Consider the following 15,524-nt stretch of genomic DNA (forward strand, 5'->3'; position numbering starts at 1 on the left):
TCTCCATGGCCGGAGACGAAGACGAAGCTCCGGCCATGGAGACGAGGCCGGCCGGAGACATTCGTCTACGGCCGGTAGTTTTTTTTTTTTAATTTCAATTTTAATTTTAATTAATTATTTTATTTAAAATTATTTTAAAATATTATTTTTAAAATTGGTAACCGGCACATCAGGTAAAACAGGTCATTTTAGATGAAATTGCATTAATTTGTGTAGTTCAGGGACCCAATTGCATTGTTTTTTAGTTCGATAGCCTAATTGCATTTTTGTGTGTAGTTCAGTGGCCTATTTGACCCTTATTCCAAAAAAAAAAAAAAAAGAAAAAAAAGATGACATTTACATACATGATTATTTTGAGGCAATATTTTGAGTAGGGTCACTTCCAGTTTGTAAATTAGATTTGTGTTCTGATCCCTTAAGTGAAATGTTTAATTTGATTTATTATACATTTAAAATGGATAAAGAACAAATGAGAAATTGATTTTTAAAGTATATTGATTGAGTTGAGAAAAATGAAACTTTAAAAGACTTTCAAGTAGTTTGTCACATATTGAAAACATATGTGAATTTGTACTAATATATATACCCCCAGTGAAGGTTTGGAACTGTTAATCACACTCTAGTCTCTTGGCCATAGTTCATCCACCAAGCTTGGTTTCCTGTCTCCTTAGAACTCAAGGATACAGAGGTACAAGCCAATAGAACATATCATGTTCAAGTAAAGTCGTACTGATATATATACAATTCAACTTTTCAAAGATTTTGAATTGTGTAGTGAATGTCAAAATTCTAAGTTAATTAATTGGTTTAATTGAATTTTAAGAGGAAGTTTTTTTATTTTGAATATGTTGTGAAAAATTCCTACACTTAATTCACTCAAATAGCTAGATTTCTATGCCAACTACTATGAAGTGTAATAACACCTTTATTACCATTTCAAATGGGTGATTACAGGATTAAACTCGGTAGTGGGACATTAATTCATTAGACTTAAAATTTTTGAAAAAGTATAAAATAAATATTACCTTGTAAAGAATCCTCAGTATTTAAAAAAAAAAAAATTAGATTGCTATTGATCGATGGATTTTAATCACTAACTTAAAGAACGCACCACAAGTCCACAATCACTAGACTAACATTATTTACATTGCTGAAATAAAATATTAAAAAAACAATTGCTGTATACAGCTCCCAATCTAACAATGATAATTGGTCTTAGAAAGCCAAAAGCGTTGAAGAATCCGCTGGTTTTTGCACAACGGAGCAAGAACCAGAACGGAATCCGCGACAGTTAAAACATGCCTGTAAAATAGCATTGTTCAAAAACAAAGAAATTAAAATTAAAATAAAGAAAAAGAAGAAGAGATTTAACGGAACTGATCATTATTTGCATTAAACATTTTATAGCAACGTTGTCTGCTAGAATTGCAACTTGTCACATCATATGTTTAAAGACGAATAAAACAAGTCGCATTCCATGACAAGTAAATATGCCCAAAACGTAAATAAATTTAAATAAATTTGTCGATGTCTATTGGTTATCCAGGGTTGACGTTTCGATTTTCAGCTCAATTTTTTTTGGTTCGATTCAGTTTTGATTTCCTTAGTTCTAAAAAAAATGAAACAATTGTGTTTCAGTTCGAATTTGGTTCGATTTAGTTTGAGAATACAAATATTCTCTAATTCTCTTGCAAGCATAATTATCTACATATGTTCACTATTAATATAATTTAAATTTCAAAATCTAAATAACAAGTCAACAATGCATATTTTAAATTTCTCAATTTAAAATAAGGCCAAATCGAACAAACTTCTTCTCATGCGTATGCATGTCAAACAACAACGTCACAGACTCGGTGATTCATAGAGAAAAATTAGAAACAAAGAGCAATTGTAAAATTCAAGTTAAGGAATTGGGGATTTAGTGTATAATTCTCTAATTTTCATGGAATTAGAATCCCATACCCTCCTCATATTACAATCCCACATTGGTTGGGAAGAAGAAAAGATACAATTGAGAAAAAGAGTTAATTACCGAAATGGTCCATTGACTATAGAAAAATTACCAATTTGGTCCTTAACTATTTTTTTACCAATTAAGTCTCTTAGCTTTAAAACTCTTAACCAATTTTGTCCTCCGTTTGTTTTGCAGTTAGACATCCGTTAACTAGGGACCAAATTGATACTTTTGCTATAGTCAAGGGACCACTTCGATAATTCACTTTTCGGAGAAAATGATGCATGTTTAACTAAGTTGTGTAGTTTTGTTTTTGTGAAGTTTTCTAGAAGTGAGCTTATGAAGCTTAACGTAACTTGCATGGTTAAGTAAATTTTGGGACCTATTAAATAGGTTTTAGTGATACAAGTTTATATCCAACTTGTCCAAATAACAACTACATTGTATTATAGTTTTGAAACAAATTTACTTGTTATTAAAGGTTAATAATAATAATAATAATAATAATAATAATAAACTAAATTTTTCAGTAATTCTATTCCTCTAAACTAAATACTTGTATTTAAATTATCATACTATTTCTCTCCAATAGAATTGTAATTCTTTTCCCACCTAATTCTCTCATTACAACGTAACCAAATTAAATGCCCCGTAAATAAGTTTAGTGTTGGTTTTAACAAAAACTAGATCAGATGCCTTCAAAACTAATGTTAAGTGTATATTTGTGAAAGATCTTGTGGTCAAGCGGCATAATGTGGATCTCTCAAATGGGAGATCACAGGTTTGAACCCCAATAAAAAACTGACTCTTTGTGCTTCAATAAATTGAGAAAATACAATAGTACGTATCGGTTTACAAAACTGATACTAGCTAGATACCTATTTTTTGTAGTGTCAATTTTTTTATCGACTAAGTTTCATGCTATATACCTTAAAATTTTCATTAAAAATATGTACTAACCAAATATGTCTAATCTAATCTAAAAACATAATATGTGTCAATTCATGTTATGTTTTTAATTTTAAATTTCTCCCATTTTGTGTGTGTTAATAGAGGCATGCATTTTACTTAAAATGTGTTGTAGATTTCTTTTAATTTTGCAAAATTATCCTTATTCCATTTTGTTAGAAAAAAAAACTCCATTATTATTTAATAACCACATCGCTATTACCATACAGTTGCATCCATCTTATCTTTTTCTTATTCTTTAATTATTATTTTATTAAAATTATCATATAACACTTAATTTAATTGTAGATTATTTTTTAAATTAAATATCTATAAATGTTAAATATAAGTGTATATAATAACATATATTATTTATCTATATATACCAATATATGAGAGTGTATATAAATAATAATAACATATAATTTTTTTTTTTTACAAATAAAATATCAAGACTAAAGAAGATTATAATTAAAAAAAAATATTAAGAAGTACTAAAATACCCTTGTACTAGATAATATATTGTTTAAAAGATATAACAATCTGTCATCATTTCAATCCAAATAGGTACTTGAAGAAAACTTTGTTGATATCTCCAAAGGTGCTAGGGTTTTTTGTCAGTATTACCCACATCCCATCCTCTTTTTAACCCTCTTTGGCAAAAGTTATTTTTCACATCACCTTCAATTCAATTCAATTGCAATTTGCAACCTATACCTATATCTTTAAATGAAACACTATTATTAGCATATATCTATGGCTGCTCACCTTGGCCTTGCTTCCCTATCCCATTCCCAACTCCAAAATTTTGCTCAATCTCACCACACCCCAGCGCCGCCGCCGGATTCCGCCTCGACGGCGATGTGGAACCCTAGAAACACGGCGGCAAAGGAGGAGGAGGAAGAGGATTCTTGGGAGATTAAAGCGTTTGAAGAGGACACTAGCAATGCTACGTGGCCGCCGAGGTGTTACCCTTGCACCTTTTGCCGGCGGGAGTTTCGCTCCGCCCAAGCCCTCGGCGGCCACATGAACGTCCACCGCCGGGAACGCGCTCGCCTCCAACTCCCCACCACCACCACAAACGCCGCCGCCGGCCTTTGCCTCCTCTACTCCTTGCCAAACCCTAACGCCGCCGCCGCCGCCAACACGAATTCTTCCCCGCGCCTTCTCTCCGTTTCGCCTTTCGCGGCTAATAGTTTTCCGGCGACGCCCCGTATAACCTCACCTATCCACCCATCTGTCTCCGGTGACAAATCCAACAACAAAAATTACAGTTTTGGGACTCGAAGGAGAGAGCCCGCCATTGTAGAGGAGCTAGATCTCGAGCTTCGGCTTGGATGCAGCTCATCATCACCATGAAAGGCAAATAATAATAACATATATATATATATATAAATATATTGTTTGTGTATGCCATGCTTTTTGCCTTTTTCTTTCCTTGATTTTCAACCTTATTGCGACGATTTTGTTTACAGATTGATTAATTCATTCTGCTCGAATTGGAATAATTAAACCTGGGCATGTTTTAGGCTTTAATTTTTGCCTTTTAGTGATGGAGAGTCGTTTTTGTAAATTGAATTAAATGAAGGGTTATATTGTTAGACATTAAGTTGAAATAATTGATAAAAAAAAACCTAAAATTTGACCTTACAGTGCTTTTATATATTTAATAAAGTAGAGATTACAATAATTTAATTTGTATAGACTTTTCTGTATCATCAATTGGTATTGATATTAATATTGTTAGGATCAAACGCTTATCACTAAGCCAAAACGTATAGCTAATTGTACGTGAATGTGCAACAATTTCCCTAACTACCAATTGATGGACTTGACCATTTTCGAACATCGACCCAACAAATAGAATGCATACTATGAAGTATTATCAGCACTACTTGGCATAATAGAGCATTTGAACACCTTAGAAAATCTCTTTGTGCTTCAATACGTTGAGAAAGTATGTTGAGAAAGTATGTATATACATATACTGATATACTACATTGTAATAGAGTCAGTAATATTCAAAAAAAAAAAAAGTTGAACTAAAATAAATTAAATTTTCACCTTGGTAGTATTAAGAGTTTTTTTTTAATAGAATAAAGAATAAAATTATATTTTATAAATTTTGCTGGGTCAATAACCGCTAATATTAATAAATCTCTTGTTTTTATATAATTTTTGAAAAATGTGATAATGATGATGCTGAAAGTGATGAAGAAAGAATTATGGAGTAGCTATGGCCGGAGTACTATACTGTTGATAAGGGGTTTGCAGTGCAGTGTCATTTTCGTGTTGTGGATTTCTAAGCAAAATTTAAAGTTATAGGCATACATTTCCGTGGGGATTATTGTATCTGTCATGCTGCTCCATTCTAATATGTAGCTCTGCTCATATTAGGGGGGAAAGAGGTTGTCTTCTCTCTTCTTTTTTTTTTCCCCCACTTTTTTTATATTTTCTTTTACTCTTTTGTTAAAGAAACTAGTTCTAAATATGGTATTCTATGCTATTATGTACCTATCACCATATTTAGAGAGAGAAAAAAACTTAGTACTAGATTACAAGTATAAATTTGTAGAGTTAAGGCATATCATTTGTATTTAATTTTACGTTATCTGACAAGCAATCCAAGGTTAGCTGACACAATTGATTCATTAGTATGCCAAAGATCTTGTGGTCTAGTGGTATCCGGTGTCTCGGAAAAAAAAATGAGTGGGAGCGAAATTAAATCACATATTTTTGATAGATTACATGATAGTTACGGTTGGAGCAAAAAACTATATTTGAGTGCGATGAAAATGTGAAAATATTTATGACAAAATATGAAACATAGTCAATTAGATAAAATAATTTGAATAACACTATATTCATAAATATTTTTAAATTTTAATTTCTTTTAGTTGAAGCAGAAAAGGTAGACTAAAAAAATATTTCATTTATCTTGTGAAGGAATGAAAGTGATAAAATAAGAATTTTAAGTGTTGCTAATGAGATTTGAACTTGTGACAAAGCTTTCTAACATCAAGTTTATAGTTTCAACCAACTATAAGCTACTCAAACTATTAACAATTTAAACATAAATATAGGTTTTATATACACTTTAATGCTATATATGTGTATATATACATACATATATATATATAATAAAGGGGTGGGTTGGGGAGTGGGGGCAGCTGCCCCTACACTGGCTCCATCTCTGGTCCACATATCGCTGTGTAGACCATGATCATCGAATGAAACTGTAGTAGAATTAAAATGATACTTTAGTATTACTATAATGATGAAACATGAGATGAGTTGGATTCATTCTAAGTATCACACTTTTACTCCTAAGTATTGGATTTCCTATATAAGTAACAATCAACCAATTTATCAATGATTAGTATTGCACTTTTTCTCATAACTAACAATCTATTTATCTTCGATTAGTATTACAATTGTCCTCATAAGTAACTTTTCAAACCCTAAATATTATATTTTTTATTTTAAAGTATTACACTTTTCTTCAAAAGTAGTGTTGCATTTTTCTTCAACTCATAAGCTAAGTAACAATCGGTTTATTCATTATTAGTATTACATTTTCCACCCCAAATAACTATCAATAAATTTTTTTTCAAAAAAAAACAATCAATAAATTTATTCATATCTAATATCATATTTTTAAAAGTATTCAATTTTTTTCTTAAAAGTATTATATTTTAACTCATAAATAACAATCAGTTTATCTCCAATGAGTATTACTCTTCCCATCATAAGAATTACACTTTTTATCTAGACCCGACTCATCTCACAAAAGAATCACCCTTTTAATAATACAAAGTATAAGAAGTCAAAAACTAAAGCAACCAATTTATTAGTATTAGAAATAAGTAAAACATTTTGCGTTAGTTCAAAGACTAATGCAGTATTTAAACATATTTAGGGTGTGTTTGGTTCATGGGTTTACACAGGAATGAAAATCAAAATCATATATAGTTAGTTATTGTTTGGTTGACAGCTTTTTTAAGCACAACTATGAGATTTGATTACTCTTCAATTAAAAACTACATTCCTTAATTAAAAATATTTATCATTTCATCTTATCCCTCTCTAAATAAAAACACAACTATAGGATTTGTTTTCATTTTTTGTTCTTGTTGGTGTTTTGGATGTCATTATATTAGAATCAATTGTCTTGATTTTTTATTTTTGTGTTTTTAAACTTTTATTCCCATTATAAAGGCATACATAACCAAACATCAACATTGATAATCATTCCAATTTACTCTACTATCAAATATGTAAAATACTTTTACCAGTACTCATCATTACCATTATCAAGTATTTGATTTTCATTCTAATTTCAATTTTCATATGTGAACCAACCGCAACCTTACTCCTCAAGAAAAGAAGTTATGACAAGCTTTCCTTCTCCTTTTATTCTTATCTCTCACCACCGGCCAAAGATAGGGTGTTGTCTCTTGCCAAATCATAATTCAGCAGTAGGTAGTCGGCTTCGTGTCCTTTTACTTTATTGTTCTTTTTATTTTTAGTTTTTAAATTTGTTTATATGGGTTGCTTTGATTTTAATTTCCTGGCGATGATTAGAAACATTGGGGGTGTGCTTAACAGGGTGTTAAGAATAATGATATTTAGTAATTTAGATTTTAATAATGTTAATAATTTGTAAAGATAAGTATTTTAGAATTTCAAAATTTTGTTGCGATTATTGGTTTTTTTCTTTTTGTTGTAATTATTGTTTTGATAGCATTAATTGTAAAAGTCAAATTAGGATTTAGAATCTTCATTCAAAGTTCTTTCTAAGGATATTTTGCAGTCCTTATACCGTTGACCAGGGTTACAATACGACGTAATTTTAATAAGTGGAAAACATAGCTAGTGTAAATCTCCGTGACTGATACTACAGTTCATCTCAAATGATATTACAGTTGTGTTGAACTAATTGTGGAGTGTGTTGAACTGATACTACAGTTGTGTTGAATTGATACTGCATTTGGACCCAACAAATGCCTAAAAGATCATGTCAACAAAAGCCCCAGGGCCTCGGCCAAGCGCTGAGCTCGCCCAAGCCAGCGTGGGCTAGCTAGGCCAGGCTATGGCCTTGCTCGGCCACGCCTAGGCTTACCGAGCTCGGCCAAGGCTAGGCGCCTCATGTTTGCTCTTTAGCTTCTGCATTATGCAAATGAAGCATATGTTGCTAAGCACTGACATGGTCATGCAATTGACTTTGGCTGCCTTTAGGGTGCTCCATATGGGCATTCCATATCTTGCCACGACTGGGCTCCAAGAGCTAGAACTTTTATTTCCACTTTGTTCTGGTCGATCTCAAAGGTCTTAGCTTTTAACCTTGGCCGGGCTCAAGAACTTAATCTCCAAACTTTACCTTAGCCGAGTTTGAGAGCATGACTTTCATTCCTTAGCTTGAGTTCTTCGAATTAAGCCCTTCACTTTGAGCTCCTCCTCACCTTGAGTTCCTTAACTTGAGCTCCTCGTGTTGAGCTCTTCACCTTGAGCTCTTCCCTTTGAGCTCCTCATATTGAGCTCCTCGCCTTGACCTCCTCATCCTGAGCCCCTTGATGAGTTCCCCAGCTCGGGCTCCTCGTGATGAGTTCTTTACCCTGAGCTCGTTGGGATGACCTTTTAGACTTGAGTTCCTTGTGTTGATATGCTTAGCTTGAGTTCCTCAACATGAGATACTTGGATGAGCTCTTAAATTTGAACACCTCACTTTGAGCTACTTGGATGCGCTCTTCGACTTGAGCTCTCCACGATGAGCTCTTTAACTCGGATTCTTTAACTTGAGCACCTTGAGATGAGCTCGTCAACTTAAGCTCCTTGAGATGAGCTCTTTAACTCGAGCTCTTTGAGATGTGCTCTTTAACTCAAGCTCCTTGAGATAAGCTCTTTAACTTGAGCTCCTTGAGATAAGGCTCTAAGGCTTGAGGTCCAACCTCAAATAAACGTAAAGACTTGGGTTTCGCTTCGGATGAGCTCTAAGGAAGGTTGAAAAAATCGCTAGGCGCCCCCCAAGCGCCAGGGGGGCGCCTAGGCGCCCGATTAAATTTTTATTCTTTTTTAATTTTTTATAATAAATTTTATAGCCTTTCATTTGCAAATTCTATAGCAACTCTATCTTCCAGAAGCCTCATCTCTGTCTTCTCCGCTTCATCACTATCTTCTCCGCCCAGTTGCCAAGGCACCAACAATTTATTTGATTCTTTCACGGTAGTCACAGATCTTCCAGCCTCACTGCCACTCTCATGGCAGCGCAGTAGTCAGCAAATCTTTCGACCTTCTCCGCCCTCTCTTCCTTCAACAGTTCGCGACAAGGCATCTGTCGTCTACACTGACCAACAGATCTTCGCCGTCCTCTCTTCCTCTGTTCCTCCTCGCACTCCGCCTCTCCCACCGCCACTCTCACAGAGGCAGGTCTTCTAGCCTTCAACAGTTCACTGCCACTCTTCCTCAGTTTCTCTGTCTTATCCGTTGTTGGCAGAAATTTTCCCCCAACTTGCGTCGAAGACGCAAAGCCTAGTCCTCTCGTTTCCCTATTTCTCGACTCCTAGTCCTGATCTACCAACATCTCTGTCTTTTCCGTCGAAGCCACGATGAGATCTCTGTTGCTATTTATTTTTTATTTCAAAAAAAAAAAAATGGTCGCATAGTAATTACGCGGCCGGCTAGGCGGTCTAGGCGCCGTTTAGCCGGCCGCGGAGAAGGCCGATTCCGGCGTTCTTCGCCGCGGGCGAGCGCCGCCTAGTGCCTAAGCGCGATTTTTACAATATTGGCTCTAAAGCTTGAGGTCCAACCTCAACAAATCCAAAGACTTGGATTCCACTCCAATGAGCTCTACTAGGGCTTGAGGTCCAGCCTCAAACGCAAAGACTTGGACCCCACTCTAGATGAACTCTTTAACATGAGCTCCTTGGGATGAGTTCAAGATTAGCTTAATTAGGGAGGTCAAAACTTACATAGTTTCGCATGCACGACCACCTTGAGGTGGCTAGATTCAAGTCCCCGGATCAACTTTGTTGAGCTTGTGTTCGACTTGGCCTTGGACCCGAGGGGGTCGGATTGAGCTCTGAGCTTAGCCTTGACATAAAGAGGTCGGGCCGAGCTCGCGATCGGAACTTGTCTTAGGATTGACCTAAAGAGGTCAGGTCAAGCTCGGAGATCGACCTAGGCTTGACCTAAAGAAGTCGGGTCGAACTCAAAGTTCGACCTAGCTTTAACCTAAGGAAGGCCTAATTTTGACCTAAGGAGGTCAGCTTAGTTTTTTTTTTTCATTGATTGAGTGTTGGCGTTTAAGTCGAGGTACCTCAATGATGAGTAAAATGGTGATAGTAAAAAGAGGGTGTAAATGTCGTTCCGCTGAGGATTGGAACTATGGCACGTACTTGTATGATATGTAGAATTGTAGGCACTAAAGTATTGGAATTCACTAGAATCCAAGCAAACTAAAATTAAGGAATGAAAATAAAATAAAAGATGCAAATTAAATGAAGAATAAACTATATGATAAAAGAATGTGTCAGATTAGGGGTATTGCAATCTTATAGTAGGAAAAATTGGGTTGAAATTGGTTAGGCTGAGTCTTTCACCCAACTTTGTTGTGATGAACTCGTCTCCAAAGCAAATCAATAAAAGCTACGCATCAATTATCAATAATAGGAATTTATAATCCAATTCAAACATAAAAACCCTAGGTTAATAAATTATCCCCTTTATGCAATAATCATAAACCTAGCATCAAGAATAGCAATAGAACCCTAATCCAAACCCAAAAGCTAACTACTCATGCATCATAAAAGTAAACAAAGTAAAGCAATAATAAATAACCATAAACATTGCAAGAAATCTGAAAAGAATGTAAATAAAGGAATAAGAGAACTTTACTAATGATGAAGAACAAATCCAACTCCAATTCGAGATTCCAAGCTTGAAATTAAATAATCTAATGTAAAACTAATCTAAACTATGCTAAGGAAATCTAATCTAAAGAGAAGAGAGAAAAATAGACTAAAACTAACTAGGGTTTCGAAACCCTTAAATTGTAGAGAATATATGTAGAATATATAGGAGATAGATGGGCCTTGGGCCCATAAGGCAGCTTCCAATTCTTTTCCAATTCTTATTCTTGTTTCATTTCCTTCCTTAGGTAGTTTCCTTTTCTTCCAAAACTTGGCCAAAATGTTCCAAAATTCTTCCTTTGCTGCTCCTTGTGGATAATTCAACCCTTGGGACAGTATAACACACAAACAATTCTCAATTTCACTTGGATAAAGAAAATAAGCATCAAAACAACTAAAATAAGGGGTGAATTATTGTACAAAATAGTAGATATCACTCAATCCTGGACCCATAGCTCACCCATTCGGCAATAGGACCTTGTACCACCCCTAGGATTCTTAGTCATTTTAAGTCGAGGTCATTCAACCTTGGACCCAAAGACTCTTCCGTTCGGCGATAGGCGAGGTCGAACCTCGTATCACCTCTAGGGTGCTTAGTCGTTTTAGGTCGAAGTCATTCAGCCTTGGACCCAAAGACTCTTCCGTTTGGTGATAAGTGAGGTCAGAACTCGTATCGCCCCTAGGGTACTTAGTCTTTTTAGGTCGAGGTCATTTGACCTTGGACCCAAAGACTCTTCTGTTCGATGATAGGCGAGGTCAGACCTCTTATCGCCCCTAGGGTACTAGCCGTTTAGGTGAGGTTGGCTAGGAACATTGGCCAAGAGGTTAGCCAGTGAAGTTAGCCAAGGGGTCGGTCGAGTCGGGCCTCTCTTTTCCCTCTTTCAAATAGTAGTAAAATAAGTTCTCGACGAAATTTTGCTACTTTTATTACGAAAATGAAATTTAAGGGGTCGAACCACCTTTCAAAGTCATTTATTGAAAATTTCTACGTAAATGCTTCGAGTTCTAAACACTTTCTATCATTTTACCTTTTGGGGCCTTAAGCTTGTAGCATCCGAGACATACTGCGACTGCTACTATTTCCCAATTCTTCGTTTGGCCCTAAGTGAGGTTTAACCTCATAATGCCCATAAGGATAATCACGGTAGTAGGTGATGTCGGGATCAATAACTCTATTTAGGAAAATTGTGGTCGAGGTCTCTCTCGCCTACGAGGACTATGGGGTGCCTCGTCAGCTTGTGCATGATATTTTTTTGTGAGCCCGGACCTTGCTACTACTCTGATTAATCGTGCACATAATGGTCGAGCTCGAGCTCCATGTGCCCGTAAAGGCCGATCTTCGACTATTCATGCTTAAAGCGACCGAGCTTATGCTCATAGCCGTGGAGCTCGGGATCTTCTTGCTCATAGTGGTAGAGCTTCGATTCCTTGTATCCTTGGTAGGTGAGCTTGGGTTCTACTTGATCATGGCGGCCGAGCTTCGGTTCCTCACCCTTATGGTGGCCAAGCTCGGGCTCTTTGTTCTCATGGAGGCCGAACTCGGGCTCTTCGTGCTCTTGATGGCCGAGCTCAGGCTACTCCTACTCATGATGGTCTAGCTTAGACTCTTCACACTCATGGTGGCGGAGCTCGGGCTCCTTGTGCTCATGGAAACCGAGTTTCGGGCTCCTCGTGTTTATGGTGGCCGAGCTCTGGGTCCTTATATTCATAGCGATCGCGCTGGGTTCTTTGTACTCATGGAGATCAAGCTCGGGCTCTTTGTACTCATTGTGGCCGAGCTCGGGCTCTTATGTTCATGGAAGCCGAGCTTAGACTCTTCATACTCACGGTGTCTGAGCTCGGGCTCTTTGTGCTCCTGGTGGCTGAGCTCGTACTCTTCATACTCATGCTTGCGAGCTTGGGATCCTTGTGCTCATGGAGGCCGAGCTTGGGCTACTTCTTACTCATGGTGGTTGAGCTCAAGCTTCTTGTTCTCATGGTAGCCGAGCTTTGGGCTCCTTTAAGTCCTTTAAGTTGAACTTAGCATGCCTTGAGCCCTGATTCTCGGATCAAAATGAATCCCTCACCATGAGCTTCTTAAGTCTCGAGCCCGATTCCCCAAATGAGGTGTGGCCTTTGGCATGGGGCTCAAAAAATCACGACCTCAACTTCGCATGGAAAAGAAGGTTCTTCAGTGCGAGTTTTTCTTCTCGGATGATGGGAGAAGGATGAGCTCTCCAGTGTGAGCTCAAAAATCATGAGCATGTACACCCGAGACAAGCCGAGTCCCTCAATGTTTGCTCGACAAGAGAAGGGGTTCGATTAAGTTGAGGTCAGCTATGAACCAAAGTAGGGCAAGCTCAGACCCCTTACTCCTTTTCATACAATTGAGGTCGACCCTTAGGGTGGTACTAGGTGAATTGACCTCCACATCAGCCCAGGCTCCTTTTGTCAATCGAGCTTGGGCTCGGGCTTGGGCTATGGCTTGGGCTCTCGGTATTACACTCGGCCCCGAGGAGGATAAGTTGGGGGGTGGTTGCCCATGCGTAGCCTCGCATGGCATCTTGGTAGTGGGGTCGGCTTGATGAGGTCACATCAATCCTAAGTCTTTTCAATGAGCTAGCCTCAAGCTCGAGGCTTGAGTTCATTCATCCTCCCCCACATGTCGTGCCAAAGGTCGAGGAAAATTAACCTCCCTAACAACTTGAAATCTTGCACACATTGAGACCGGGTGCCAAGCATCACGCTTAGCCCTGAAGATGGCAAGGTGGGGGTTAGCAAGGCTGTAACTTTTGGAATTGTGACTACTTCGTCTAGGAGGCCTGGGTTGGTCCCGTAGGTACCGTTGAGGTCGTTACCGCTAAGGGTGTTGTGGGTGCTACAAGAACTATGATGGTTCCATGAATTGGACCTGTCCATTACTATAGTAGGTCAGAAATTAGGGAGCATGCTCGAGCTTATATGTCGAGCTCTCAACAAGAGCACCAATGATGGATTATATTGATTCGGTGTCTAAATCAATTAACCTGATTATATTAAGGAATATGACAAGTATAGAGTGCGGGCTGGTTGGGCCAAGCCGTGGCCTTTTTTCGGCCACACCTGGGTTTACCAAGCTCTACCGAGGCTAGGCTCAGCCACACCCAAGTCGGCCAGGTTCGGTTTTAGGCTTTTTTCGGTACTTAAACTTGGTATCCTCCGGGTTGATCCACAACGGGTCCATTTATGATTATCCATCAACAATAATACAAGTTATGATAAGTTGCAAATTCACTTTTGTAGATAAAGTAGTATATTATACCAAATATGTAATGGTTAATACCTAGTAGTCAATACAATGTAGGGAAAAGAAAAAATGAGATGACAACCTTTGGACCATTACCATATCTCAAAGAAAGCCAACGAAAACTTCCAAAGTGATTTTAAATCTTGGCACTCCATGCTCTATAGATAGAGCAATATTGAATCTTAGAAAATGGAGTGAAGCCATGTAAGTATTCTAAACTTCAGAGAATCATCTAGATTCTATTACACCCACTTTTAAAGATAAAAATCCTCTTTTTTTTTTTCTATTATAAGGTTGGAGATCTTTGCTCAAGGAAACTTGGTGAATGACCCTTGAGTAAAAAGATCAGGCAATGATGAACAAACAACTTTGTGAAAACAATCATTCAAAGGAATGTCAAAGGAGAAACTTAGTAATGTAGTTGACTTAATTAGTTTGCAACTAATGTGACTGATTGCTATTTCACTTTAAAGGAGAATAGTGTAGTAGGAAGTTTCCAAATCATTATAAAATATAGACTCACTATTGGAATTTTTAGCATAAAATGACATTATAAGTGGCTATTTTGTGGTACAAATATATGTGAGGTCCACTCTCGATTTGGGTTGGGTTAAAGTGAATTCGCACTCTTCGTAGTGAGACGAAGAAATTGATTTATTGTAAGCTCAAAACGGATAATGGGTGAATGAGAAATTGATTCTTAAAGTAGACACATTTGAGTTGGAAAATGAAGGTGGAAAGGTTTTGGAAAAGCACTAGTCCCACATTGGTTTAGGAAGTGGATTTGCACTAATATATATACAAGAGCCTTTTAGAAAGTGGTTGAATTGTATAACATAGAGGCTCTTTCTCACACACTGAGTGACAAGGCTCCACTCTAAGTTATGAGAGTAGTTAGTTGTGAATTAATTCCAATTTTTAATTTAGAATTAAATTCCAGGTTAATGGGTTGAAGGTTACAAACTAGTGTTAATGTGTTTAGTGCAAATAATTCATCATCCCCTATGAATGCCTTGTTGTTGGCAGATGTTTTTAAGAGAATCAAACTCTGTAGTTTTCCTCTAGCTCTCTCAACACATTTTTCGTGAAATATTCTGCAAATAATTCCGTAAATTGTACAAAGTGCTCGCCTGGCATTCTTGTTCGTCGAGCTTTTAGTGTGAGTGCTCAAACTTTAAGGCTGTGTTTGAAAACCTGGAAAATAGCTTTAAGAAAATGAGTCATTTTCTAGAAAACGTTTGCATTTTCAATGTTTGGTTGCATTCTGAAAATCTGTCTTGGTTTGTTTCATTCATTTTCTGGAAATTGAGTAAAATTGTATAATTAAACAATTTTATTGTTTTATTTAGAATATAAAATATTTATAATAATAATAATAAAGTAACAATTTTAAATGTAACCAAAAATTAATTAATAATATTCTCAATACAAAAATGTTATTTATTAA

At 36.6% G+C, this 15,524-nt stretch overlaps 1 protein-coding gene and 1 pseudogene across 1 annotated transcript; one reads left to right on the top strand and one right to left on the bottom strand.

The window, feature by feature from the left end:
• Positions 1 to 537: 537 nt before the first annotated feature.
• LOC116003226 lies at positions 538 to 728 on the bottom strand (annotated as a pseudogene).
• Positions 729 to 3,626: 2,898 nt separating this feature from the next.
• LOC116003152 (transcriptional regulator SUPERMAN-like) lies at positions 3,627 to 4,272 on the top strand. The gene has a single exon (XM_031243318.1). The coding sequence runs from the start codon at positions 3,662 to 3,664 to the stop codon at positions 4,262 to 4,264; it is 603 nt and encodes a 200-aa protein (XP_031099178.1). The 5' UTR covers positions 3,627 to 3,661; the 3' UTR covers positions 4,265 to 4,272.
• Positions 4,273 to 15,524: the final 11,252 nt, after the last annotated feature.

This window comes from Ipomoea triloba, chromosome 13 (assembly GCF_003576645.1).
Source record: "Ipomoea triloba cultivar NCNSP0323 chromosome 13, ASM357664v1".
Taxonomy (NCBI): Eukaryota; Viridiplantae; Streptophyta; class Magnoliopsida; order Solanales; family Convolvulaceae; genus Ipomoea; species Ipomoea triloba.